The sequence below is a fragment of the Balaenoptera physalus genome (genome assembly GCF_965194825.1).
Source record: "Balaenoptera physalus genome assembly, chromosome: 4".
Lineage (NCBI taxonomy): Eukaryota > Metazoa > Chordata > Mammalia > Artiodactyla > Balaenopteridae > Balaenoptera > Balaenoptera physalus.
Window position 1 is genome coordinate 104712648 of NC_138891.1, and position 26909 is coordinate 104739556.

The window sequence follows — 26909 nt, forward strand, 5'->3', positions numbered from 1 at the left end:
CTACTGAATGGCCTCAAGTAGAATATCAAACTCAATTCTTTTGACAGAGTTTAACAGCAAACAAAGGTATTAAAACAGACTAGATTTCAAGGACTTATTACTTAAGTTCTCCTGTGTATTTATACATTTAAAAATTTAATAATAATTTCAGTGTGTTCTTAAACACAAAACCTTGCCTAATGCTAAATAACAAATTTTGGGATTAAGTGGAATTTATCATCTGATATAATCTTCTATGGAAAAGATTATCTTTTAATTGATTTTACTTCAAGTGCAAAGAGATTTTTAATAAAAATCAACTTGATAACACAGTTCAGGTTCTCTGATTCTATATAAAGGATCAAATATACATTCCCACCTAAGATGTGGTATATATATATATCCTCCTGAGCAGCCAAAAGATGAAGCAAAATTTAAAAATTTTTACATTACTCCTCTATACATCAAACACTGAAGGACCAAACCTGGATTTTTAAACAAAATAATTTTTATTAAACACTAATGCTTTGTAAGTAAACCCGTATTTTAAGCACAGGTGTCACTGAAGAAAATACTATATTTTATAGCAATGAATTACCTTTTGCTATGAGAGTGATGAACACAAACATAAATAGTCAATGCAGGATCTAATTCTGTTAGACTCAGATTAGCTGAGTGCCAACGATATTTCTTCCCTCTACATAAAAGAGACAGAGACTTTTTTTTTCTTTCAGTTCATCTAGTGGGGTGTAGGCCAGCACCACATAATCAAACATGCTAATATTTCTACATCAAATTATGAATCATCACATCAAGTGGGATGGATAAATTTAGTCTATAAATAGACTCTATTCAGTTTGAGGCATGTTTTGCTGCCAAGTGAGTTCAGGTTAGGTTCATTTCTTTCAATTACTCTACCATAAATTCACAGGTAAGAAATACCACTGCAGGGAAAATAGAGAAGGCTCTTACCTTGGCACATAAAACCTCTTTCTTCATAGCCGGCATTGCATGAGCACTTGCCAATGGGTACAAGCCATTCACCTTCCGTACTACAGTACATCCTGGGAGGATCTTCCTCCTTAGAATTGTTAACACAAGAACCTCTAACTTCCACCAGGGATTGGGAATCCATGGGTACTGTGTCTGGAAACATAGCCAGATTCTTCACTGTAAACGGACACTTTTTGAAGTACACTCTCACAGACACTAAGGCAACACAAGCACCAACATCTTGAAAAGCCAAATAAAATCCCTTTTTGTTGACAGGACCTACTTCTCTAACCTCGGTGTTGAGTTTAAGAATACGGTCCCCAAGATCCATTTGTGTGAAACTTTCATCAGCTGCAATGGTGTCAATCTTTGTAAACTGATGTTCTCGGAATTTGACCCCATGATCATCATCAGACTCCATGTAGTATAGGTTGAAAGTCTCCTTGCAAGTTCCCAAAACCAATGGAATGCTATTGCAGTCCCGGAGAGTGAACTTGAGCTCCACGTAGATCTTCTGAGCTGAGTTCCTGGGGACCCAGTTTGTCCTCAGCCAATTATTTTGACTATGATCCATGACATTGCACACCTGGTAAGTCCTGATGGGTGTGTAATGTTCATCAACACCGCTGATCTCTTCCCACTTGAAGAATAGAAGAAGAAAAAAAGAGAGGAAGAATTAATGAGTTAAGCATGATGAATAATAGTGCATACAAGATGAGGGTGTCAATGGAATCACAAGAAATACAAAATAAATGAGCAGAAACTGCTTTAAAAAGTTTCAAGACTTTTTAGAACAGTGAAGCAGTGCTTTCTTTGATCCTTAGACAGGTTTTGAGAAGTTTTTAAGTTAGCAACACATTGTCTGTGTTACTTATGATTCTACAACTATTATACCATCTGTTTCTATTACTCCTGTGTCTACGCTTTCTTTATACCATGCCCAGGTTAGCCTATATTGCTGCCAGGAAAATACATATTTTTCCATGTCATACTAGAGTTCTAATCTTCTATGGCTCCCCGTTACCTATGCCATAACTTCACACTCTTTAGTTTGGTATTTGTGTTTTTCCAAAAACTGGTCCCAACCTACATTTAATTTTTTCTAAAAGTTTGAATTGAGATTAGTGAATTATATGTTTCACTTATGCACATACTATGTTCTTGTCAATGTGAACATTTATTACTGTTTTCAAAACAAATATTGGATCTTCTTTTTTTATGCTATAAAAAAAAGAGAGCACCAGTCTGTGTTCTTTTCTCCTTGATGTTTCCCATAACCCTGCCATGCTTAAGAAACTTTCTGTTTTATATAATACTTATTAAATACCTTTTTTATAAATTTAAATCATGATACATGCTTAGATTAGTTTAATTTTGTTTCATTTGCATTTGTTAGATTTTAGACCTCTTCATATCCTCTATAATATGCAGCACACAACTTCACCTTTTGGGAGATGCATAAAAATTATTCTTTTCTTTTAACATATGTAGGAATAACTCAAGGAAATAATGAATATAAAGTTCTTAGAGAATATATTTTAATTTTGTAAATAAATAAATAAATGAAATCCTTCTGAAGCCCATTAGAAATGGGTTCCTAAATTTTTCTCCATTAAGAGAGTTACTTATTTTCATAAGGAGTAAGTTTTAAATACTTTTAAACTAAATCAATGGCATTTAAAGAGTATTAACATTTTTTTCTATTTATTAAAAACACATAGGAATGCCAATCCACAGCTTCTAGTCACAAAATGAGATAAAATGTTAGGTTTTTAAATTGATGGTACCAAAAGCAAAGAAATATGGCATTTATTTGGCCTTTGAACCTCATTAGAGGAGAAAATAATTATTTACATTACGGTGTTTGAATATCAAAAGCAATCTGTGACCCCACCAGTGTGAGAAACACAGTTTTAGAACTCCGTATTCCCCTTAGCTCTCCTACCAATCTAAGAGCAAAACAAAAGCAAATAATTAAACCGCACTTATTTTAATAACTTTGATCATTCAGGGTCCGGAATATGAGAGGCACTCATTTCCTGGAGGCACAATTGGCTAGTCTTCATTGTCACGCCCAAGATCCAACAAAGGAACAAATTTTGATTATTTTAGAAAACCCTAGCTCTAACATACAAGATATATCTATATCTTAATATAAGAAAATATTCATACTGTATTTTTAATAATAACCAATATATCATTTTCAAACATCCACTCTATACATGTATTATACGGAGAGCTTTAAAGAAGAAAAGTATACATGAGATTCTCAGTTCTGAGGATTTTACACTTAGGTGCCTATAATAATAAAGTCACATTCAAAACAAAATTAATGTATAACTTTAATATCAGAAAAATTAAACAGAGTGAACTGAGTTGGAGCTCTGAAAAACTGTGATGTTAAAAAGTTAGTATTATATTGCATCTTCTCTATTCTCATTACATTGGTTCTACAATGGCATTGTAAAGCACAGAGCTAACAAAAACTTCAGAGAATAAATGTTTTCTGTGGGCATTTTATAGAACATTAAATCATGGACATCATTATTTAAAAATTAACCAACTGACTTAAAAATTTTTAGTTCAAGATCTCCTTATCAGAATAGATATGAGGTTGTACTTTGATGAATCAGTTGCAAGTTTCTCCTGCTATGGACAGCATTTTACTAGACATCAAACAGAAATGACACTATGTAAAGATTTTCATAATTCAATGTAAAATATGATTTTAATTATGGAGATCTCACTGTATTTAACATTTTCCTCTCAATGCTAATTTGGCAAGCTATCACAAGTCCTTGAATGCAGAGGTACAAATTGCAAGAAGATAATGCAAACAGCACCAGCATGCTTTGCACATGAAAAGGTTGCAGAGAGTAACTGTCACTTCATTAATTTGTCATGAAGACCATATTGCCTGTAAGCGATGGTGGCTTGCCATCTCAGACCACTTGCAGAAAACAGCAGGTCTCTAACTCTAGCATTTGCTGAGGACTAGACAGTGGAAATAAAATTCCTAAATGAGCATTTTTGCAACAGCAACGCAACAACAGGAATCATTAATTAAAGTTGCTGTTGTAATGCTTACATTTTATAAATTTAAAGAATACTCATATTTACCCTATCTTCCTATTCCAAGAACTAATGGATATGTTCATAAATTATTAGAGATAACATACTGTCATAGTCATTGCCCCAAGGCCAACGTGGACAAAGAAAATGGGCAACAAAGCATTGGTGACATATAGAATTGGGAGGTACAAAGCATCTATCTCTTCATTTTTCTAATCCTTAAAAAAAACTCTGTTCAAGGGGTATGCAGCAGTAACATTGTCTTCAGCAGAAGGGGACACAGAACTTGTAAGAACTCAAATTCTTTCTAAAGCTCAAATTCCCCAAAATCAATAATTCTGGTATTTAGCGTGGTTCCCAGATTCTTACTATAAGCTTTTATCATTAGGTCACAGAGACCAGAGCTGAATTTCTTGCTTTTTTTTTTTTTTTTTTTTCTTTTTCCAGATCATACAACTACAAGAAAACCACATGTCCAGATCTCTGTTCCCTAGAAGGGTCATTCTGAAATCTATTCCCTGTAGCGTAAGCACAGTGAGCCTCTTTATCATCAAAATACAGTGTAAGATGTAAAGGAGAATCAATTTATATTTACTAGGTAGAACAGCTCCTTGTCACTGAGTCAAACATGTATTTTGAGGGAAAACATATTTTTAACAATTAATCGGCATTTAACCTAAAAACTCTCATTCTGATAAACCTCCATTATAGTAATTAAAGATTTATACGCATTGTTGATATTAATTACTCTTAGATACATTTTTAGTTACTTGCCAATAGGGATTAAGGAGGAAAATGTGTACATTTTCTTTAAGAGAGGGAGAACCTGCATTGCATTTAGTGTATTGGCTAACATAATGAAATACGAAGAAAGTGAGAAAAATAACTTTATGATTTACCTTATAAGGTTTAAACCAGTTTCTTAGAAATTTTCAGATGATACTAAAAAGAAAATGATAACCAATATTCTTATGTTTGCAATATTACATTTGTAATTCTAGTGGTTAATAAGAAGCACATAGTTCTGCACTTTACAAAGTGTTAATGATGACTAATCTTGTGCTCAATAATTATAAGTGATATTAAATTGGTTCATGTTAGTCTTTCTCCACTCATGTTTTTACTCCTATGTTTCTTTCTCTTTGTACACATCATCATAGCTATTTCAAAATGCAGTGTTCATCCTAGAAATATTTGAACATTTACCATGCATCAGCATTTTAAGCGTGGCAATGCATAATCACTTACAGGAAGGATGTTACTGTCAAGTGTCAGGCACAGATATATCTACAAAAATCATTATATTTCCATTTATTCATAAATAGTTTTTCTTAGCCCATAGGTCTCAAAAGTACACACACACACACACACACACACACATTTGTAATAGTATCACGTTAAAAGGTAGAGTAAAATAAAACTGTCGAGACAAATGAAAAATAGAATTTGGGGGTTTTGGGAGTTTTGTTGCTGTTGATGATGATTTGGGGTCAAATCAGAGGAATACATTTGTAACAAGAGGATTGAGGAGAGAGAAGGTGGGGATTTGATATTGAAAATCTAGCATCAGTAACAAGAGGCAGGCCAGAGTCTAAAGATAAAAAGGTGTAGAAGGTACATGCCTCAGATGGTATGTCCAGTAATCTTAATAATAATGACTACTATCCATTCTCCCACCCACCTTTAACTCCTAAGTATTTAGCATAAATTGGATAATGGTATTAGAAGTGTCTTGTGGAAAATAGAGAGGTCAATGTTCTAGTTTAGGTGAAGTATACTGAAAAGAGCTGGAAAACTAGGAAACTAGTGAAAGGACCAGAGCTTATTATTGAGGAAAGCCAACACAGGATTTCGGAGAGTGAGAGGAAGAGTTAGGACCAGGAAAATGTATGATCTCTGTTCAGATATTAGGTACATTCTGGGACATTCTGTAGTTAGAACAAGACACAGGCTATTCAAGGTAATGTCTTCTGAAAGCTTGAGCATGTGGGGGTCCTTGGGGCCCCATCAGCCCCTTAGTTATTCTCCTCCTAGCTGGGATTGATTTAGTGGTACTGTATTGAGATCTCAGGGCTGTTGCCACATCTTTGCACCTGTGGACAAATATCCCATATTTCTGAGTACAGTCTAATTTCCTTACCTCAAAGGTTCTTATTTTTGGCTAAGCATTAGCCAGGGAGCTTTCTTAAAATACTGCTTCATAGGTGCCTATTCAAGCTATTTCTTTTTACACTGCCTAGGTGATTAGAATGTGCCTAGGCGATTCCCTAAGGTTGGGAACCAATGTTCTATGTCCCTTGGCCAACTTTTGACCTCAGCTTGACCTGACAGCATACTCCACTATCAGCTTGCAAGACTTCTGAATCTCCCCAGAAACTATGTCTAAAGTTTACAGATAGCCCTGCCTCTGTCTCTGTAGAAGGACCTTTTGCTCAGCCCTCATCCCATCTGTTTTTTGATTCCAGATTTGCCAAGGCCCAGATGTGCCTTATGTAGAAGCTCACCTGAATAACCTCATCTTCCACCTCCCACAAAGATTTGTAAGATATTATTACAATAAACAACATAAATCTAATCATAGTGGTCTTCTATTTTGCATTTGGTGGTAAATGCAAAACATGTGCATTACAAAAAGATGTAAACAGTGTGTGTGGGAGGGTTACCTCCAATCACATATTTCTCCTGGTATAAATATAAGACAACTGGTTTTAGACATGCTACAATTTTTAGAGTTTGCTGTAATTTGGTAGTCTCCTACTGTGATTTCTGTAATGATTTGTGATTTTTAAGATGCCTCTATAATAGCAGTTTTATTTGATTCCACATGCATTTATTAAATATTTCTATATGCAAAGCCCAAGTTAAAAACTGTGGATAGTAAAGACAAGTAAAATGTGACTTTTGCTATTCAGGAGTTGATGCTGGAGGGAGAGGTATAAGTATCACTGAAGGCAGATGATGATATGCTGTCTATTTGAGGTATTGAAAGGAGCTGTGGGGAAAGGAAGGATTACTGCTGGAAGGAGGTTCCGGTAAAGCATTAAAGAAGAAATGGAAAGGTAGGATGACTAGAACTTCTACAGGTAGAAATACGGGGGCACACAGAAAGAGAAAGTGTGAGCAAACAGGAAGACATGTGAGGACAGAACCTGTTTAAGGAACTGGGTTCTACTTAGGCTGGAATGTAGGGCATTGAGCAGCAGGGATGTGGGCAGTTACTTAGAAAAGAAAGGCCTGGGCCAATTTGGGAATATCAGCTGATATGTGTTTATTTCATTTGCTACCGTGAGAAACTACTGAAAAGAGGCACATGGTTTACTCTGGACTGGGAGTTGGTTCTCCAAAGAGAAGGCAAAAGAGGGGCTTTAGAAAGACCACTGCAGAGATCCAGAAGAGAAGCCTGAAGAAGATGACCTTTGTTGAGTGAATGAACAGTGAATATTTCCCAAAAGATTATAAAGGGATATATTTTTTCTTATGAATTTATATAGGATACGGCTACATGTGCAGAGTGTAACACAGCTCATTATATTATAAGTTTTTGACTACTAAAACATATTTCAGAAAGATTCCTGTTTGTACTGAAAGATTGCAGGCAACAACAGAAAAAAAAAATTCAAGGGTACAAGTATGTAAATAAATGTTTCTTTAATTTTTCTTTTATGAAATAGTGTTCTCATTAGATCCTATATATCTGATTTGAAGACTATTTAATTAATATTTATTGAGTAACTACTATGTGCCAAGCTCGATATTGATAATGTAGTAATGAAGGAGATAGGAATGGTGCCTGTCCTTAAGGAATATACTGTCCTTATGTTATAACCATTATTATATCCATTTTTATTTTATGAAGACATTTTCATTTATTTCTTTGTTCATTATCCTTTCTCCCCTGTATGGTCTCTGGTTTGGCTTATCTTTCCCTCCCAAACATTTAGCCCTGTGCTTAAACCCAAATAACTTATATAGACTTACTAAAATTAAATATCATGTGACATGCCAAATGTTAAACTTATATGACTAACAAAGCACAGAAGTATGCTTTGGGGTACAGAAGGCATTGAGTTTTAAAAATCAATACTCTGGATAGTTATGTGTCACAGAGTGGCCTTAACCAAGTAAATATAAGACACATATCATGTTTATAAGTATTCTGTAATAATTAAAAAAAGAAGAAGGAAATGAATTTCTACAAAATATGTGTTAACAAATTTATGATAAAGATTTTTGGAATATATGGTGAAAATTTTTTGAAAGATGAAGAAAAAGGATCTTAAAGTTGGAGAGATGGCGGTAGGCAATGAAAAACTTTCCAAAATTATGTGAAATGCTTAAAGATCTACCAAAAAGTGAATTTCTAGCCAGAGGAATTAACTTGCAAAAGATACACTAAAATATAAAACATACCATGGGGAGACCATATCTAAATTCACCGTTGTCGAAAGTTTTCAGTTAAACCTGCTATTTAAATTTACCTTTCCTGAGGGGAAAAATGCCAGTGTAAAGGAAAGATAGGAAAAGTATACTTTGCACTATAGAGGTTTGATATTAATGGTGAAATATTTCTATTTATAATGTAAAAGAAACATAATTGCAAAAATGTTATTTTTAGAACTATAACCATGAAGTACATATACCATTATCTGAAAATTACCTCCATAAAGAGCAGGCCAAAATAGTTAAAAAATCATTAATAAACCATTTATCTATTCTATAAAAGTTGAGGAAAATCATTTATAATTTATCGGAATTTTTTTCACTCTTTCTGTTCATATACAGCCAAATAACTTCACTTTTCAGAGAATAAATTTCCCTTAAATATTAGGGAGTAAAACAATGAGACTATCATGTTTCCAATTCTTGGAAAAATATTTAATATGAAATTGCCCAATAAAAAGGTAATTTTAGAATTCAGTATAACTGCTTGGAAATATGGGGGGAAATTCCATGCACATTGGCTTAACTTGTCTAGACTGAAAACTGTGCTAAAATGGACATTTACAGAATTATTACAAATGGCCAACTACTTAGAAATTAATGCATAGCAGTGACAGCAGTACATTTCATGCCAGTTGTGAGATTCATGTAATTTCCTGCTATGATAATGGGTCACAGACACAGTAATTCATAGCAATTTATTATATACCTGTGGAGCACTCACAGTGATGGAAATGAAATTAACTCATGTCACTGTGGAACATATGCTAAGTTTTACAGATCTTCAGATAACTCAGTTTATTTTTTAACACGATAAGTGTAATTCCTGAAAGCATTTTTCTGAGATGTAAGCTGCTTTATAGCAACAATTTTAAAGCTGCAGCGACATCTTTGGCTGTTCTTCCCAGAAGGGTGGCAACCCTGTTTCACTGGAACATTTTTAATCATTTATCCATTGAGTATCTTAGGGAGCCCAGGTAAGGGTCTAAGCTCTAGAGACAGACAGACCCTAGGTTTGAAGCCTAGCTCTGCTACTTAATAGGAGGTTTAATAATAGACTATGATTGGACTTCCCTGGTGGCACAGTGGTTAAGAATCCGCCTGCCAGTGCAGGAGACATGGGTTTGAGCCCTGGTCCGGGAAGATCCCACATGCCTCGGAGCAACTAAGCCTGTGCGCCACAACTATGGAGCCCGCGCTCTAGAGCTTGCAAGCCACAACCACTGAGCCCACGTACCACAACTACTGAAGCCCATGTGCCTAGAGCCCATGCTCTGCAACAAGAGAAGCCACCACAATGAGAAGCCTGTACACCGCAACGAAGAGTAGTCCCAGCTCGCCGCAGCTAGAGAAAGCCCACATGCAGCAACGAAGACCCAATGCAGTCAAAAATATATAAATAAATAAAATAAGTTTATTAAAAAAATAAATAAATAATAGACTATGATTTAATTTACACAACTGTAAAATGGGAAAAATCATAGTAAACTCTTTCTAGAGATGTTGTTAACAAAAGTAGATCATGCATTTTAAACATCTGTAACAGTGTGCAGCACCTGGGAAGCAGTACACAAATGTTATTATTCTGCTAAAGTTAACAAAAAATGTCATTGGAATATATGGATTTTTTTCCTTATAAAGTAATAGGAATGTATTTTAAATTCAAGATATTTCTATTTCCTACTCTTACTTCATAGTCTAGAGATTCTTCAAATTTATTTAAGGTCGCCACAGTTTCTGACAAGTGCAATTTATTTTACTGTTTTGAAATTCAATAAATATAATTAATGACAAAAGTCGACTGACTATCAGACTGCTTCATATTTATATTATAAATGAGCCTGCTGTCTTTTATCTATGATAAATTTGCTATTCTATGTGGAGTAAAGTTTTGCCAATGTTATTCCACACTTTACTAGGTACTATAGTTCTATAACTTTATTAGACATTTGACTTCAATTCTTTTCACTATTCTTTTTAAAATAAAAAGTATATGATCTATCTGTATAACATATTAATGGACATATGTTTTAATAAAATAAAAATATTTATTATTATTATTACGCTTTTACTTCATACTGGTCACTGTGTTAACTTTCAGTTATGTCATGTCTAAATGGCGATGATAATAGTACCTTCCTTAGAGTATTGCTCAGTTGCTTAGTGGATTATATTGGTAGTTAATAAGTGCTTACATAGTTGTTACCTGCTAAGTAAAACAAATATTTATTAAGCACTTACATGTTACAAAATTGTTTTCAGGTACTACCATTAGGATAAAGGTGCAGAAGTCATGGTTTCCTGACCTTGAAAAATCTTAATTATAAGAATGGAAATATGTTTGTGTAAGCCTAATGTTAGACTGTCGTTCGTTCATTTAACAGAAATCCACTGTGAGCCTGGCACCCTTCTATGCCCTGGGTACCTCCTTCTCCATGGAAAAGATAACAATGAAACCACTAGTGTTTTCATAGAGCTTATGTTCTCCTTAAAAGAAAACAAAGAGTAAACACACACACACACACACACACACACACACACACACACGAAAGGTGAGGTGATGATAATCATTATAAAGAAAAACAAATGTGAAAACAGGCTAAGGGGATAGAAGACCTTAGGTGGGCTGATGAAATGACATTTCAAATAGGGTAGCCAGGGCTAAGTTCTCATTTTTTGCAGCCACTTGGATGAAGTGAGTAACCAGGCCTAGAGAATATCTGTGGATACAGCATCCCAGACTGAGAGAACAGAAGCCCATTGGCTGTGAGATTGAGGGTGGTGCTGTAATCAAGGCATAGCAAAAAGGCCACTGTGGCTGAAACAGAGTGATCCAGGAGCGAAGTGGTGAAACATTAGGTCAGAAAGGAAGTTGAGTATAAGAGCATTTAGGTCCCTGTTGGCCATATGAGGGACTTTGGATTTTATTCTCAGACAAAGGGGTGTTCAGTAAAGGGTTTGGCCAGAGGGGTGACATGATCTGATTCATGTATTTAAACGGTCAAGGGCTGATGTGTGAAAAACAAACTGTAAAGAACAAAGGCCTATGATGTGAGATCATTAGGAGGTTATTATAATAGTTCAAATGACAGAGGATAGGATATTATTGGTAAAGGTGGGGAGAACAGATTCTTTTGGTAGTAGATCCAAAGGACTTGATCTGATAGATTGGGTGCAGGATATCAGAGAAGGGTGGAGACTGCGACATACACCATCAAAGAGTGGCAACAGCCAATGTGAGACCAGAGAAAGAACAGCAGCCAGGAGGTGGCATATAGGCAAGAAACTTAAACATAAGTCGAATTTTGACTAGTGAGATTGGGTGATGATGGAGAAAGAGGAAAAATAACACATTCCAGGCAGAGGAAGCAATACGTAAAGACATAAAAACACAAAAATACCAACTGAGTTTGGGGATTATGAAGCTGCTAAAGAGAAAGATGAAGCTAGTCTTTCCTTGATTAATTTGACACGTGTTTATCAGAACTTGTTATGTGCTAGGGATTCTATTAGGTGCTGGAATTACAGCAGTGAACAAATGGTCGGAAATCTCTCTCTTCAGGGAGCTTACATTCTAGTAGGATAGACAGACTAAAAACATATGAAGATATAAAATTTATGTCTTCGTATATAGTGGTATTTTAAAAGAATGGCCCACAAAGACCTCACCAGAAAGGTGTTGTTTAAATAAAGGCCTGAAAGGATGGTTCATGACAGAGAAAGACTTCACTGGGCAGGTGATATTTGACTAAAGGAGAATGGGTACATCAGGAAAGAGCATTGAAGGCAAAGGAAATAGAAGTAAAAAGCCCTGAGGAGTGTGTCTGGCATAAAAAGCCGTACGGAGTGGAGTGTATCTGGAATGTCCTAGGAAGAAAGAAGAAAAAGAGTATGGTCAGGACAGCGGGAGGGAGGAGAAGAGTTGGAGGAGTTTAGGTCCAATACCAGGATCTGAGCAGAGGACTGAGAAGACCCGCCTTTTCACGGGAACACTCTGGTTGCTATGAAGAGAACAGTAGGAAATTAGAGGAGTGGACGTTGATCACGTGGATAGTGTGCAATGTAATTGAGGTTTTTCTCATCACTCAAGAGATTCAAACAAAGATCAGACTTAAGGACATTACTTTGACAAGAGTATTAAGGATGGGTTGGAGGAGGAATGGAAGGAGATGAATTAGAGATATTGTAGTTAACCAAGGGAGGGGTGATGGGAGCTTGTCCATTTTGTTCATTATTGATTCCCAGCACCCAACACGGTTCCACATAATCCATTTATTGAATGAGTAAATGAATGGGTTAATTTTTGAGTGCAAATAGTATTTCAGAGGTGAAACTCAGACTTGGCAATTGATGGATATTTGCTTTGAAAAAAATGAAAACCTGATAATGACTCTGAGTTAACATTTGATAATCATATTGACCATTTTATGAGGCCATTACAGTAATGGGCTTTCCCAGCAATGCATCATTTTATCCTTGCAAAACCCCTGTGCGGCAGGTACTATTATCAATTAATTCTACAGAAGAGACAAATGAAGCTTAGGAAGAGACCCAACGCCTCACCTCAAGTCACACAGCTGTAAAAGGTGAAGCTTGGATTCAAACCCAAAACTCTTCCATTACAAAGCCTTTCCTATCTTCCACTAATCTGTCTAGGTGACTTGGAAATGAATGTCATTAGTAGAGAGAGGCAGCAATATAGGTGGAAAAAGTTATGTGAGGAGAGGAACATTTTGTTTAATATAAGCTGAGCCCGATGTGTCAAAGAGAAACACAGACAAAGATGTTTCTAAACGTTGGAAAGGTCACCCAGAAGTCAGCAGAAAAAAAGGGTCTAAGAGTGGAAATTCAGATTTTGGAGTTGCATAATTAAAGCTTTGGAAATGATTAAGATGATTTTTAAAATACATAAGACAAAAGGAATTTTAGAAACTTAATTTTGAAATGCTTATGTTTAGAGATTAGGAAGAGAAAGATGAGCCGATGAAAGAAATGGAAATATAAAAATTGCTCTTTCAAAGCATTCATATTGAAATGTTCCCCACATCAAAAAAATTTTTCAAGTTAAGTATGGTAACTACTGCTAGAAAAGGAGCATTTACAGAGGTAGGAGTAGAACAAGAAGAAAACAAGTCAAAGATACAAGACGGGAGAGAATTTCAAGAACTTTGTATTTAATACGAAGAATAGAGTAAACAGCATATGGTCTGAAAAGAATGAACTGGTTAGCAGAAGGATACAGGTGACTTACAAAGATTTCTTTTTAAGGTAGCAGAGGTTTTTCCAAAACTTTCTGGAACTAAAGAGGGTATGGCAGAGAATAGGTTGAGGCAGTAATTGTAGTTTTTTAAAAAATTTTATTATTGAACAGAAAAGACTCAGTGATTCTCCAGAGAAAAAGCCTGGCATAATGGATTTTACCACATACAGGGACCTAGAGACTTTCTTCACAGATGAAGAAACTGACATCTGGAGACACATAAAAGTGTCCAATGTCACAATGCTAGGAAGGGTTCAACTTAGACCAAACAAGATCCAGGTCTTATTCTCAGTCCTGCATTAGTACCAATATACCACACTATCTCTGCAAGACAGAAAGGACTAGTTTTCATGTCAGTTTTGGTAGAGTTCTGATCCTCTAGTTATCTATAGGAAATTTTAACTAAAAGTTCCCCTCAGTTACGGGCAAAGATTGATGGGTTTGAAACAAATGCAAGGACATGCATTGCTATATTTTGCATTGCTATATTTTTAGATGAAACTTACTGCCTTATTAAAACTTCATTTTATAAGCCCATTAATCTCCTTTATAGTATGTTTTAACATGTTCTGAAATATTAGTATTTTTTAAAGAAAAGCTACCTTTCTGGGAGAATATTTGAGGATGGACTTAACCTTATTTCAATCCTGACTTAAAGACAACTGTAAACAAATCAAAAGTGATAAACATTCCACTGTGAAAATTATCATATGATTACAAAATGTTCTACAACATAGTATATTCTGTTTCATAGGCCAAGGTGAATGTGATTAGAAGAAAAAACAATGAAATAAATTGGGATTTTAAATAATCACATATCCAGGATTAGAAATAAGTGTAACACACGGGATTTAATAAAATATTAGGGGTGAATAAAAATTTAAACATTTTGAGAATGGAAAAATGGTTCAATATTATTTATCTAATATTTAGATAGCAAATAAACACACTGGAATAAACTTATAAAGCTAAGTGGTGTGTATTCAGAACATTATTTTGTATAGCAAAATATTACAAAGTAACTGATCCAATATAAAATGATCGAGGAAATTTTTCTAATGACAAATTAAATTGGGCAAAATATGTTTATGAAATTACAATAATTATTACCACAGTAATGCCAAGGCCACTATCAACTGGGAAAACAGTTATTAATTATCTTGAGAGCAATTCTGAACTTAAAAAAAATTTTGAATCCAAAAATAATAGCCAACTACATAAGTTACAGAGTTCTTGTTTTCTTTGTTCACAGTTTGACCATTTATTTATTTATGGTATCTCAAATGTTCCCATATCTTATAAATGTTCCACATAAAGAGAAGGTATTCAACATTTTAGTTTGTGATTTCAAATATTATAGTAATATAAACTACAACTTTGTTATTATATCTCTATTTACTATCCAAATAAATTTTAGTTCAACTGTCTACACAGTATTTCAGAGAATATTCAAAGATAAATCCAAAGTTTAGGTATAAGTAACAGATGTGTCAACATACATTTAGTAGAAAAAATTTTTCTAAATTCTGCTTCTAATTTTACAACTAATGATCAGCTTCTGCTTTCCTGATCAAATGTGGCTAATGCTGGTATATTTCAAAGCAGTCGTTTGTGCTGGATTAGCAGCAGGATGGCTCCTAGTATTATTTTCCTAATATTACATGATTCCAGAATCCTTCAGCATCTAGAGCTGTATGGCACCCAAAATGATAACATGTACTAGTTTGTTTTCTATATTATGATCCTCTTCAAAATATGGAACCCAAGTCAACTCTGGGGAATTAAGGAGGATTATAGTACTATATTGAAGAAAATCAATATTAACTACAGATTTGTATAAGTACACTGGAAAGAAAATATTCTGGTGGGATGTCCTAGTCAATTTTATACTCTGGTTAATGGAAAAGTAATTCTTAAATCCCACAACCATTTAGGTTGTTGTAAATACCATTTAGCATTTATTTCTACTTTATTATACATATATAATATGTATAATATGTAATATAAACCACTTTATAATATATATGATATATATAGTATATATATATAAAGTGTATATATGGTTGTGATTTTATATATAGTATATTTTACCCTTACTTGTATTCATTATCATAGTTTACTGTTTTAAAATCTTAGCCTTGTTGTTTTGAAGACAATTAACCCTTTATTCCTGTAAATCTGGACCCAAGAAGGTCCAGAGTACATCATTTTCAAGATAGCAATCATCCAATAGTATTATCGATGGTTGAATCTAAGTTAATGAACACTGTATAGTGTAATGTGATTCTTAGAATAAAATGCCTAGGATTCTCCTCTTGGATTTTGGTGTTCTTTCATCAGGCTTGCCTAGTCCCCAACATAATCATGCACTGACTATTTTCTATTGAGCAGACAATTTTCTAAGATTTGACATGTAGAATCTAATTCTCATAACTAACTTATAGGGTAAAAGATTACTAATACCTTCTTCCAATAAATAAGGATAGTAAGCTAACAAAATATTAAGTATGATCCTGTCAACACACTCTAGGAGGTGACAGAGAGAAGATTTGAACTTAGGCACTCTAACTCACAGATGATAGTCTTAATCACACTTCTCCATTGATTTAGTTTTGCTTATTTTACTTTTCCTTCTAGTGTTTATTATTATTATTTTTATTTGGGGGGTTTCATTCCAAAAGACACTTATGTGTCACTCTTACAATCATATAAAAATCAAAATTCCTCTTTTCCCTGCTCTGCTGTTTCCCAGTGCCTACACAGTGAGCTACTCTTTGATCTTTAAGTCCCAATTCATATGGCACCTGGTCTGTTAAGATTTCTTCCCTCCTGGATAAGCCTGAGTCCCTTGTTCCTCAGCTGTACATTTTCCATCACTTCCTAAATAATTCCACTATTGCATATATTACCTCTTACTGCAGCACTGATTTGCTTAAGCATTTTTCTCCAAAGAGGTTACATTTCCCCTGAAGGTAAATTTATGTCACCTTTAAGAGTACAAATTCTTTGTGCAGCTAAAGAATCTAGCAGAGTGCTTAAAAATTTATATACTTGCAGGGGAAGATGGTATAAAGTATAAAGCTGGTTGGGCATGATGGGGTCTCAAGGGAACCATGGTAAGCTAGAGAGTATATTAATGGTCTGAAGAAATTCCTCTTTAATTTTTCTTAAACACTGTTGTCTCCTAATCTGTCATAATATCTAACTGGGGTCATACAATAAATACTTGCTCAACCAATGAAGGAGAAACATTATATTTTAATTTTTCTAATAATAAAACCAAAATGAAACAGGAAAGCATTTAACCATGTGTTAGGGCTGAATTGTGTTCCTTCCTAAATTCATATGTTCAATTCCTAACCTCCAGTACCTCAGGATTTAACCATATTTGGAGATAAAGTCTTTAAAGAGAATTAAACTAAAATTAGGTTGTTAGGGTGAACCCTGATCCAACATGACTGGGTGCCTTATAAGAAGAGGATATTTGGACACAGACAGGTACAGAGAAAAAACTATGTGAAGACACAGGGAGAAGAGAACCATATATAAGCCAGGGAGAAAGGCCTGGAACATATCCTTCCCTCATGGCCCTGAAAAGAAGCAACCCTCTGACACTTTGATCTTGGACTTCTAGCCTAGAAGAAAATAAATTTTTGTTGCTTAAGCCACCCAGTCTGTGGTACTTGCAGCCCTAGCAAGGGATACACCGTGTAATAACATTTATGCAAAATTTTAAAATTTAACATTCAAATAAAGGTTACATTTTTGGTGCTTAGTTAATTGGTTGATTTATTACATTGTTTTCGGAAATTCCTGGTTCAAATATTTTCATAGATGTGCCTGGCAAACAGAATTTCAAAGAGAATTAGAAAAAGAATGTAAGACCTTTTATTATAATTGAACCAGCCTACAAAAATTATTTATCAGCATTTTCTAACAAGGGTTACAAAGATAAGTAAAGGAAAGTGCATCCTGATTTCAATAAAATGTATAAAATATATCGGAGAAGCATATAGAGCCTTTAGGTTAAGTAGTCATGAAACAGTTAAGCAGCGAAACCTTGAATGGCTACAGATGGAGGATGTTTAATGGTGTCGCACAGGAAGTTATCTTAGAGTCCAAGTTTCTGCACAATGAGAGACCTGCTTTCAGCTAAGACCTAATGTTGAAATTATGCTTCCAAATAAAAGGAGCTGAGTTTAAAATTTGTTTTCCGTTCTTATATCTGGGTAGAAAATAACAGGGCTATCACACAAAGGAAGACATAAAATAATAATAAATTGCAGAACATACTGAACAAAATTAATGTCTTCTTTTTAATGTCCTTGTTAAAAATAGAGTAATTACAGTGATATTTTAAAAAGAGCAGCTGATGCGGAAAAAATATTGCAAATTAAAGCAAGGGTTCTTTTTCGGAATAAAAGCAATTGTGTCAGGGAAGGTTGATATGCGGCAATGAACAACTCAAAGAAATATCTCTGAAAACCATTACTTTTCAAGAAGAGATACATGATTCAGAATAGAGCTAAGTTTATTAGTATAGTTTTCAGTACTTTACTTGGAATGAAGAATTGGGTATTAATACTAACACAATAAAAGTTTAGACTTTAATGGCAATCCCACATTATATCCATTATAGTCTATGGTATACTTCTCAACTCATAATGTAGGATCAATCATTTTTGTTTAGCCCTCTTTATACTCTTGAGAAAGACTCAAATTTATTCCCTTCAGAAATTTTCATAAACATTTTCTAAGGAGACAGGAATCCACTTAACTACTATACTCCAGGCACAAGCATCTGGTCTAGGTAGAACATGAAAGAAACACTTATTACAGTCTTACAGTCAATCCATTCAAAAGTATTTATTGAGGGCCTATTATGAACCAGACACTATTCAAGACTGGGTATAGAGCCAGTAGGGGAAAAAAAACAAACAGCAAAGCCCCACGTTCCATGGAACTTATTTTCTAGGGGAAGAAAGAGACCAAATAATGAAAAATCAAAGAGGGTAAAGTGATACAGTGGTCAAGAACCACTATGCTGATACACTGTTATGAGCAGAGGTCTGAGTGATGTGAGGAAGGAAACTATTTATCAAGATGAGAAGATTGACTGTAGGAGGAGCAGGTCTGTGGGAGGAATATGAAGGTATTTTGGATATATTGGTTACAAATGCCTACTAGACATCCAAGCAAAGATGGCATCAAGCCTGTGTCCTTGTGAGTCTGGAATTCAGAAGCACAATGAAGACAGAGATGTGATGTGTCAATATACAGATGGTCATATTGATTAGGAAATAACCGTGGAGAGAAGAGATTTGAAGAGTGAGGTCTAGAGTTCTTCATTTATTAGAAATCAAGAATACTGGGAGAATCTAGTAAAAGAGCCAAAAGAAAAGTGACGAGTAAAGCAAGAGAACTACAAAAATTATGCTCCAACACCAAATGAAGAAAAAGTTTCTAGAACAAGAAGATAATTAATGATAAGCTTTGTCAAACTTTCCTGCCACATGAGAAAGTTGAGGGTGAGAACTGAGCCACTGCATTTAGTAACATGGATGTCACTGGTGAGCCCATTATAAAATGAGATGTTAGCTGGCTTATTCCAATCTGGATGTGCTTCATCTATGTGTTTATTCAACAACATTTTATTAAGGAAGTATTATGTGTGAGTACTAAAGGGGTGAGTATGAAAAAGAATGAATCCATTTCTTTTTATAATTTAAATCATTAAATCACAAAACAAATGAAAACAAAATGCCACACATTAGATCATCTTCTTTTATATTATTAGAATAAAGTAAGCTGTTTTATATTGCCCATCAAAATTTTGTATTTCTTCAGATTGCTTGTTTTTACTTTGGATATACTTCCTATATGATTTAAAATATAATTGTCAAAGAAACAGAGTGAGGTGCTAAGAGAATTTTTGTGTTTATTAATATGTAATAGATTTATTTGCTAACAAGTCAAGAGAGTTGCTATATTGCATTCCTCAAACCAATCCTTTAAGTGATGCCACAGAGCTATGTCATGGCCAATTATCTCATATAAGTGCCTACAGTGACAAGGCTGTTACTTAATTTAGACTTTTCATACACACACATGATACATATCAATCAATATTTTCTATGATATTTACCAATTAATTCTAAGACTATACACAGTCAATCAAAACAAGGAAATATTTTTAGAATTGTACTAAGTCCAAATTCATCATTTAATTTAACATTACTTTATATTCACTATATTCATAAATGTTCAAGTAACTTTATCAATATTTATCTGCATATCTTATTCAATGTAATAATATTATATATTTACATATTTAAAACACTAATTTGATGTAATAACATAATAAAAGACCTCTAAATAGTAACTCAACAAAGGTAAGGCATTCACATGGAAATATTGGTGAAAAAACAATTAAAGTCTGTAGTACCCCAAAAGAGTAAATTCAACATATGAAGTGAGACTCTAAACTGTACACTACTGTTAAGTTCAATACACTTTCATGATTAATATAAATCTGGAAAAAATTTAATATTATTGAAAGAGGAGAAAATAAACAAAGCAGCAATCATTTTGCATGACATTACTCAGAGCTCTACAAAATGGGCACATAGAAAATTAAAGATTAAAAACATAGCCCAGGTAACAAAAAAAATGTAAACAAATTCAACAAACAGGTGCATAAAGTATAACTTCCTTGGTTTAACAAGTCTTTGAAATGGTATATTTCTACACAATGGAATTTTCTATGTAATTGTCTCTTCAAAACCTGTTTTTCTATTGTCATCTACCTAAACACTGAGTGCACTGTGGAATCAGTACTGCCAGGCTGAATGAAACTGTAAAAAGCACCAGCTGGCTGTATTCAAAATGGCACTTGTCCAGGTCTCAAATGTCTTATTTATATACAATGGAATTCTGCCAGCTGTTTAATATTTAGGGCTAATAAATATAATTGGCAGTACTACATAAGCACAACTAACAAAATATCAGAAAATACTTCTCAATGTGAAGTTTGACTTATTCTTATTTCATATAATTGAATTTGTGACAGTGGAAAATGAGTTTAAGCAGTTTTTCTTCTGAAATAATAATAAAAAAATCCTTTTTTTAAGAAAAAAATGTAAACTAAGCTGTAGGTGAGTTGTAAGCTTACCATCTGGTCTACATTTTATTAAATGGGGGGCATTTATTGATAGGGAAAGCTTACACCATTATACGGGTGAACAGAGGTATTTAGACAGGTCCCTGGGCCTCTCAGACAAGGTAAAGGTTATTAAGCCCTTGAGGAAGTCACAGTCTAGTGTCAAGATAGATTAGTATCTCATGATAATACAGTGAGATTCTACCGAGAGGTTTACATGAAAGTAAGATGGAGCCACTAACTGTACTAATCGAAAATGTAATATTGTGATTTAGGTTTTCATTTCTAGAAATATGCCCCTCGGAAGGAAGGAAGGGAGGGAGGGACAGAGAGAGACGGAGAGAGGGAGAAAAGGGCCTTTCTTGGGAACAAGAAAGGTTTTTATATGCTTTAAATTTGACTGATTGACAAGAAGGTGATCTTCCTCTCAAAAAACCACTATTTAAGATGGCAGAAATTCCACTCTCAAGTCATTATTTCAACAAAATCAGACTGCTTGTCCCTGCAAATGGCCGCATCCCTGAGTGTGAGAGTGTATCAAACCCAAACTGCCATTGCATAACAGTGTGATGATCGAAACCAAGAATGCTGTGATAGCATACAGGGTGGAAGGGCAGGCTGTGTGGAGAGTGTGAGGGCCCTCATGAATTGAAAAATGAGAGACTATAACCGGAGAAACAAAACACATTCTTCAAACCCCGCCTACTCCAAACTTCTCCCAAGTTTTAGCCCTAGAAAAGATGTAGAAGATACAGTCCTTTAGCCAACTCTGAAATATTGGGGAGGCAGGGAGTGAGTGTGATAAGAAATGGAACAATTGAGAGACCTGAGTTCTGTTTCTAGCAATGTCTGTGTGACATCTGGTAATTACTTAACGACCCTGAAGTCTCTGTTTTCCCATCTATTAGATATATATATCAAACAAAAGTCCCTTTCTGCATACTTAGCTGGTTAAATGCCTAATTCATCCACTAGTGATGGATTAGCCATCAGACAGATCAACATCTACCTAGGAAACAGCAAGTTCACCAAACTTTTAGTTTGTGGGGTTTTTTTAATTTCCAAAATCTAAAAAGATGTTTGATATATTCAAAAGAAAAAAATAAATAAAGTTATTTTCAGGGGAAAAGCTAGAACTTTGCTAACCTATCTTATAATTATATTACTGATACTGCTTTTACTTTGAATTACATATCAAAGGACAGCATAACATTTCTAGGTTTAGGTTCTCAGCCATACCCTGATAACAGGTGCACATACACGGTCATACGCTATCTTCACAACACACACAGGCAGATAAAGACAGAGCTCATAACAGAAGAATAATCTAGAAATAGGAAAAAAAAGCAAATAATAAAGTTGACTTCTATTTTAGACACATAGAATTCAAGAACATGCTTCCCAGGTTAGAGCTACCAATCTCCCTGTTGGTAATGGACACAATATTGGGGAGCGCTTGGATGATTTAATCCTGGGAGCAGTATTTCCACTCCTGTAAATAGTAATATCACTGCTGCTACTGCTTTTCCTAAGACCCGTATCTTCCCACCTGATTCTCCATCATCATCTTGCTATAAAACATCCAGGCTTATTAGAAAAGCAGGAGGAAAAGGGTAAAAAGATTCCATTTTCAAGAGGATTGTTTAATTTTTTATAGCAATCACAATGGATAGCAGGAATTCTGGCATGAAAAAATTTGAGTGTCATGAAAAATCTTTCACTGATTTTTTAAAGAGCTTTTTCAGCATATGTTTATATTTTGGATTATACTCTTGAAAAACATAAGAGTTTGGTTGTTCCAATGCTTGTTTATTTTAGAAGTCCTCTACTGACTGCTACTTTGTAATTTCTGCATATGCTTATTGAAAGTAGGATCACTTATGGCATATCTAAACTAAATTCATAACAACCGGGATGTAATTAGATTAATGCCAATATAAACCACCAACCCAGTGAATCGAGGTCTTTTAAGTACAAATCGAGTGCAATGGTTTTGATGCCACAAAATCCCTGTGGCCTGGAATGTACTAAGATACCATTGCTGTTCAGGGGGCTCAGTTTTGATGAAGTCACTCAAACAAATCAACCAGCCACTCAACTACTTTTACATGCTTATCCTCATGTTTGCTTCCTGAATGCAAAGGAAAATAACTCCCTAAGGGGAACTGGTTCTCTCAATTTCCAACTATCTGAGATTAAGTTGAGCAGGAAAGACTATCATCTTTTGCCAGTGATCTCTGTAACTACTTGGTCCTTGAAACATTTGAAGAATACCGACATCCTTAAAATTCCAAATGTTGCTCTGAATCAAGTGAATATTTTAAAAGGAAAAGGTCAAATCTTTAAAGAAGAGCAAGAAAAACTGACACATGAAAATGTTTGTAAAAATTACATACAAAACCTTTTTATATTCATAGGATGTTTAATTGATCATTTAAATTTCAATAATTTTATTTAATACACAGAATCTCAGACTTTTACAGTCATGATTACATACAAGCCTAGAGTTTTTCAGAGGAATTTCAGTTAGGATTCCAGTATAAAAATCTGTAGCTATTTCCCAATTCCTAAAAATGACAGCTACTTCATAAGTCACTCAAATATAGAGTTGAAAATTCAAGATTTCTTCACATAAAGTAAAAAGAACATAAACTCTTTGAAAACAAATCATCATAATAACAGAAAAGGACTAGAATGCATCTGTTTTCTTTAAACAAATTCTTTTTTTTTTAAAGTAGATTAAATCACCACAGAGAAAAATTAGTTGTGTGGAATGTGTGTGTGTGTGTTATGTGTATGATATTTCAGAACTTTAGACAATGATTAACGACTTCAGTGATAGAGAAAGAAAGGTGCAAGATTGAAAATATTAAAATATTATGGCCCTGTAGCTTTAAGACACACTGTGATCAGAATAATGTTAACATATCTTTAGGTATTTGATGGGGTGGCACAGTAAGAGAAGACCTAATTGCAGCCCTGAGAAAAGACCAAATCTTGCAGATCCCACTAACAGCATAATCCAACGTTGTCTTAGCTTGAGTTGTTATAAGAAATTACCATAGATTAGGTGGCTTCAACAACAAAATTCATTTCTCACAGTTCTTGAAACTTTGAGATGTCTGAGATCAAGGCACAAGCAGACCCAGTGTCTAGTGAGGGCTCACTTCCTGATTTACAGATAGCCATCTTCATTTTACATCCTCACACAGCAGACAGCAGAGAGAGACCATCTCTCATGTTTCTTCTTATAAGGGTACTAACCCCATTCAAGAAGCCTCCATCCTCATGACGTGATTACTTTCCAAAGGCCCACCTCCAAATCCCATCACGCTGGGGATTCAGGCTTTAACATATAAATGTTCAGGGGGACACGAACATTTACCCCATAGCAAGGACTATCCAAAATGGGATAAACACGCCTCAAGGGCTCAGAAAACATGTGGGGCAGGGGGAAATATATGAGATATTCAATTTATGTGTATTAATTTAATTAATTGTTTTAATTATCAGGGTACATCACCAAACAGTTCAGATGGTTTTAAATTATAATGGGACTCTGACTTCAAGAATTACCTTTCTGAATACTAAAAATAAAATCACATTTGTAATCAGTTTTCCTTTCAGGTTCAGAAATGTCCGACATTCTAACAAGTTTTAGTGCTGGCTTTGTGTATTTTAATCCAAAGACCAAGTTATTTATCATAGATAAATGTCATTAAAAACATTTTATCATTTTTTAAAAATTTTTATTTTAAAAATAGAACTACTATATGACCCAGCAATCCCACTACTGGGCATATATCCTGAGAAAACCATAATTCAAAAAGACTCATGTACCAAAATGTTCATTGCTGCTCTATTTATAATAGCCAGGACATGGAAGCAACCTAAGTGTCCATCAACAGATGAATGGATAAAGAAGATGTGGCACATATATACAATGGAATATTACTCAGCCATAAAAAGAAACGAAATTGAGTTATTTGTAGTGAGGTGGATGGACCTAGAGTCTGTCATGCAGAGTGAAGTAAGTCAGACAGAGAAAAACAAATACCGTATGCTAACATATATGGAATCTAAGAAAAAAAAAAAAAAAGTCATGAAGAACCTAGGGGCAAGACGGGAATAAAGACACAGACCTACTAGAGAATGGACTTGACGATATGCGGAGGGGGAAGGGTAAGCTGTGACAAAGTGAGAGAGTGGCATGGACATATATACACTACCAAACGTAAAATAGATAGCTAGTGGGAAGCAGCGCATAGCACAGGGAGATCAGCTCGGTGCTTTGTGACCACCTAGAGGGGTGGGATAGGGAGGGTGGGAGCGAGGGAGACGCAAGAGGGAAGAGATATGGGAACATATGTATATGTATAACTGATTCACTTTGTTATAAAGCAGAAACTAACACACCATTGTAAAGCAATTATACTCCAATAAAGATGTTAAAATAAATAAATAAATAAAAATTTTAATTTTATTTTTTAAATTTATTTATTTTATTTTTTGGCTGCGTTGGGTCTTCGTTGTGGTGCATGGGCTTCTCATTGCGGTGGCTTCTCTTGTTGCGGAGCACGGGCTCTAGGTGCACGGGCTTCAGTAGTTGTGGTGCACAGGCTCAGTAGTTGTGGCACACAGGCTTAGTTGCCTCTCGGCATGTAGGATCTTCCCAGACTAGGGCTAGAACCCGGGTCCCCTGCATTGGCAGGCAGATTCTTAACCACTGCGCCACCGGGGAAGTTCCCAAAACATTTTAAAACAAAGTAACATATACCATGTGATTTGTAAAACAGTAATGTGTAGATTTTTACATCATTATAAAGATGGTTTTGATCTTTCTAAGGTTCCCTAGGAAGAAGTGAGTGGAGAACATCTTAACTCCCTTATACTGTTACAGAAGTAGAAAGACAGGCTGAGTTTGTGTTGGTTATATCTCAATTTTCACCTATATTCTATTGCCAGGTAAAGCAAAAGAATTACACTCATGTACACACACAAATTTAATACCCATAATTTTTAAAACTTTAAGCTGTACTTTTCCTATTCAAATTGTGTACTGTATATACACTGACTTTTCCTTTTATTATTCAACAGACTTTAACATTTTCCTCTTCCTGGCATAATGTAAACTGTATCTTTTGAAACGACTGATATAAGTAAAATTCTACATGGACTATATGGAAAGTCAATTCAACTTCTATTCAAACTATAAAATCTCCTATACCGAACTATCAGTGCATTCCTACATCTTATTTTTAAAGGACACCCTGATACATTCAAACTTCAGTGACTGGGCTACTCTCCACGATGAAGTCATATTTTCTGTACTGCACAGACTACACTGCTAGCAATTATACATTCCTGAACTGATCTTTCACATATGTCAAGAGAATTTTATGAAAAAATGTTCTCAGAACGGCGGGATGATTGGGACAGTAAAGTGCCATCACTGAGTATGCCCTAGCTGTAGGAAATAAAGGCTGGCACGAGACCAGTATTTATTTTTCAATGAAAGGGGTTATTGGGGGAAGCTGATTAAAATCATGGAAAAGAAAAGTGGAGGAAAAGGAGTAGAAGAGAGGGAAAATTTATGATTGTATGGTCAGTAAATAAGAGAAAAATTATAGTGCAATAAAGCTAACATAGAATGGAAAATAAGAATTATCATTTGTCAAATGGTCTCTAAATGCCCATGGCTGCTTAAACAGTGTTATGCAGTATTTCATTAATCTTCCCAGCAACCCTTAAAGAAGGTACTAGTATTTTGCCAAGGAATAATAATTTGAAGAACTGGAAACCAGGTTTTACTTTGGAGACTATCACTCTACCATGCTTTCAGTGCCAGCTTTTGGGACATGTGATCAGTGCAGCTGCATGGGCCTCTGTGCATAAAGGGGTCTGCATTTGGTTTAATGCTTTGTTGTCATCAAGTTAAAATTGTTCATAATTTTTGAACATGGAATTTTCTTTATGCCCCATACTTCTTAAATTATGTCACCAGTA

General features: G+C 34.7%; 1 protein-coding gene across 3 annotated transcripts in view; it reads right to left on the reverse strand.

The window, feature by feature from the left end:
* The window catches only part of EPHA3 (EPH receptor A3), a 377074-nt gene that overhangs the window by 268391 nt on the left and 81774 nt on the right, over nucleotides 1–26909 (reverse strand). For all 3 annotated transcript variants that reach the window (XM_082460350.1, XM_082460349.1, XM_082460348.1), the window contains exon 3: nucleotides 952–1612. In XM_082460350.1, the coding sequence (XP_082316476.1) occupies nucleotides 952–1612 (661 nt within the window). The remainder of the gene's footprint in view (nucleotides 1–951; nucleotides 1613–26909) is intronic.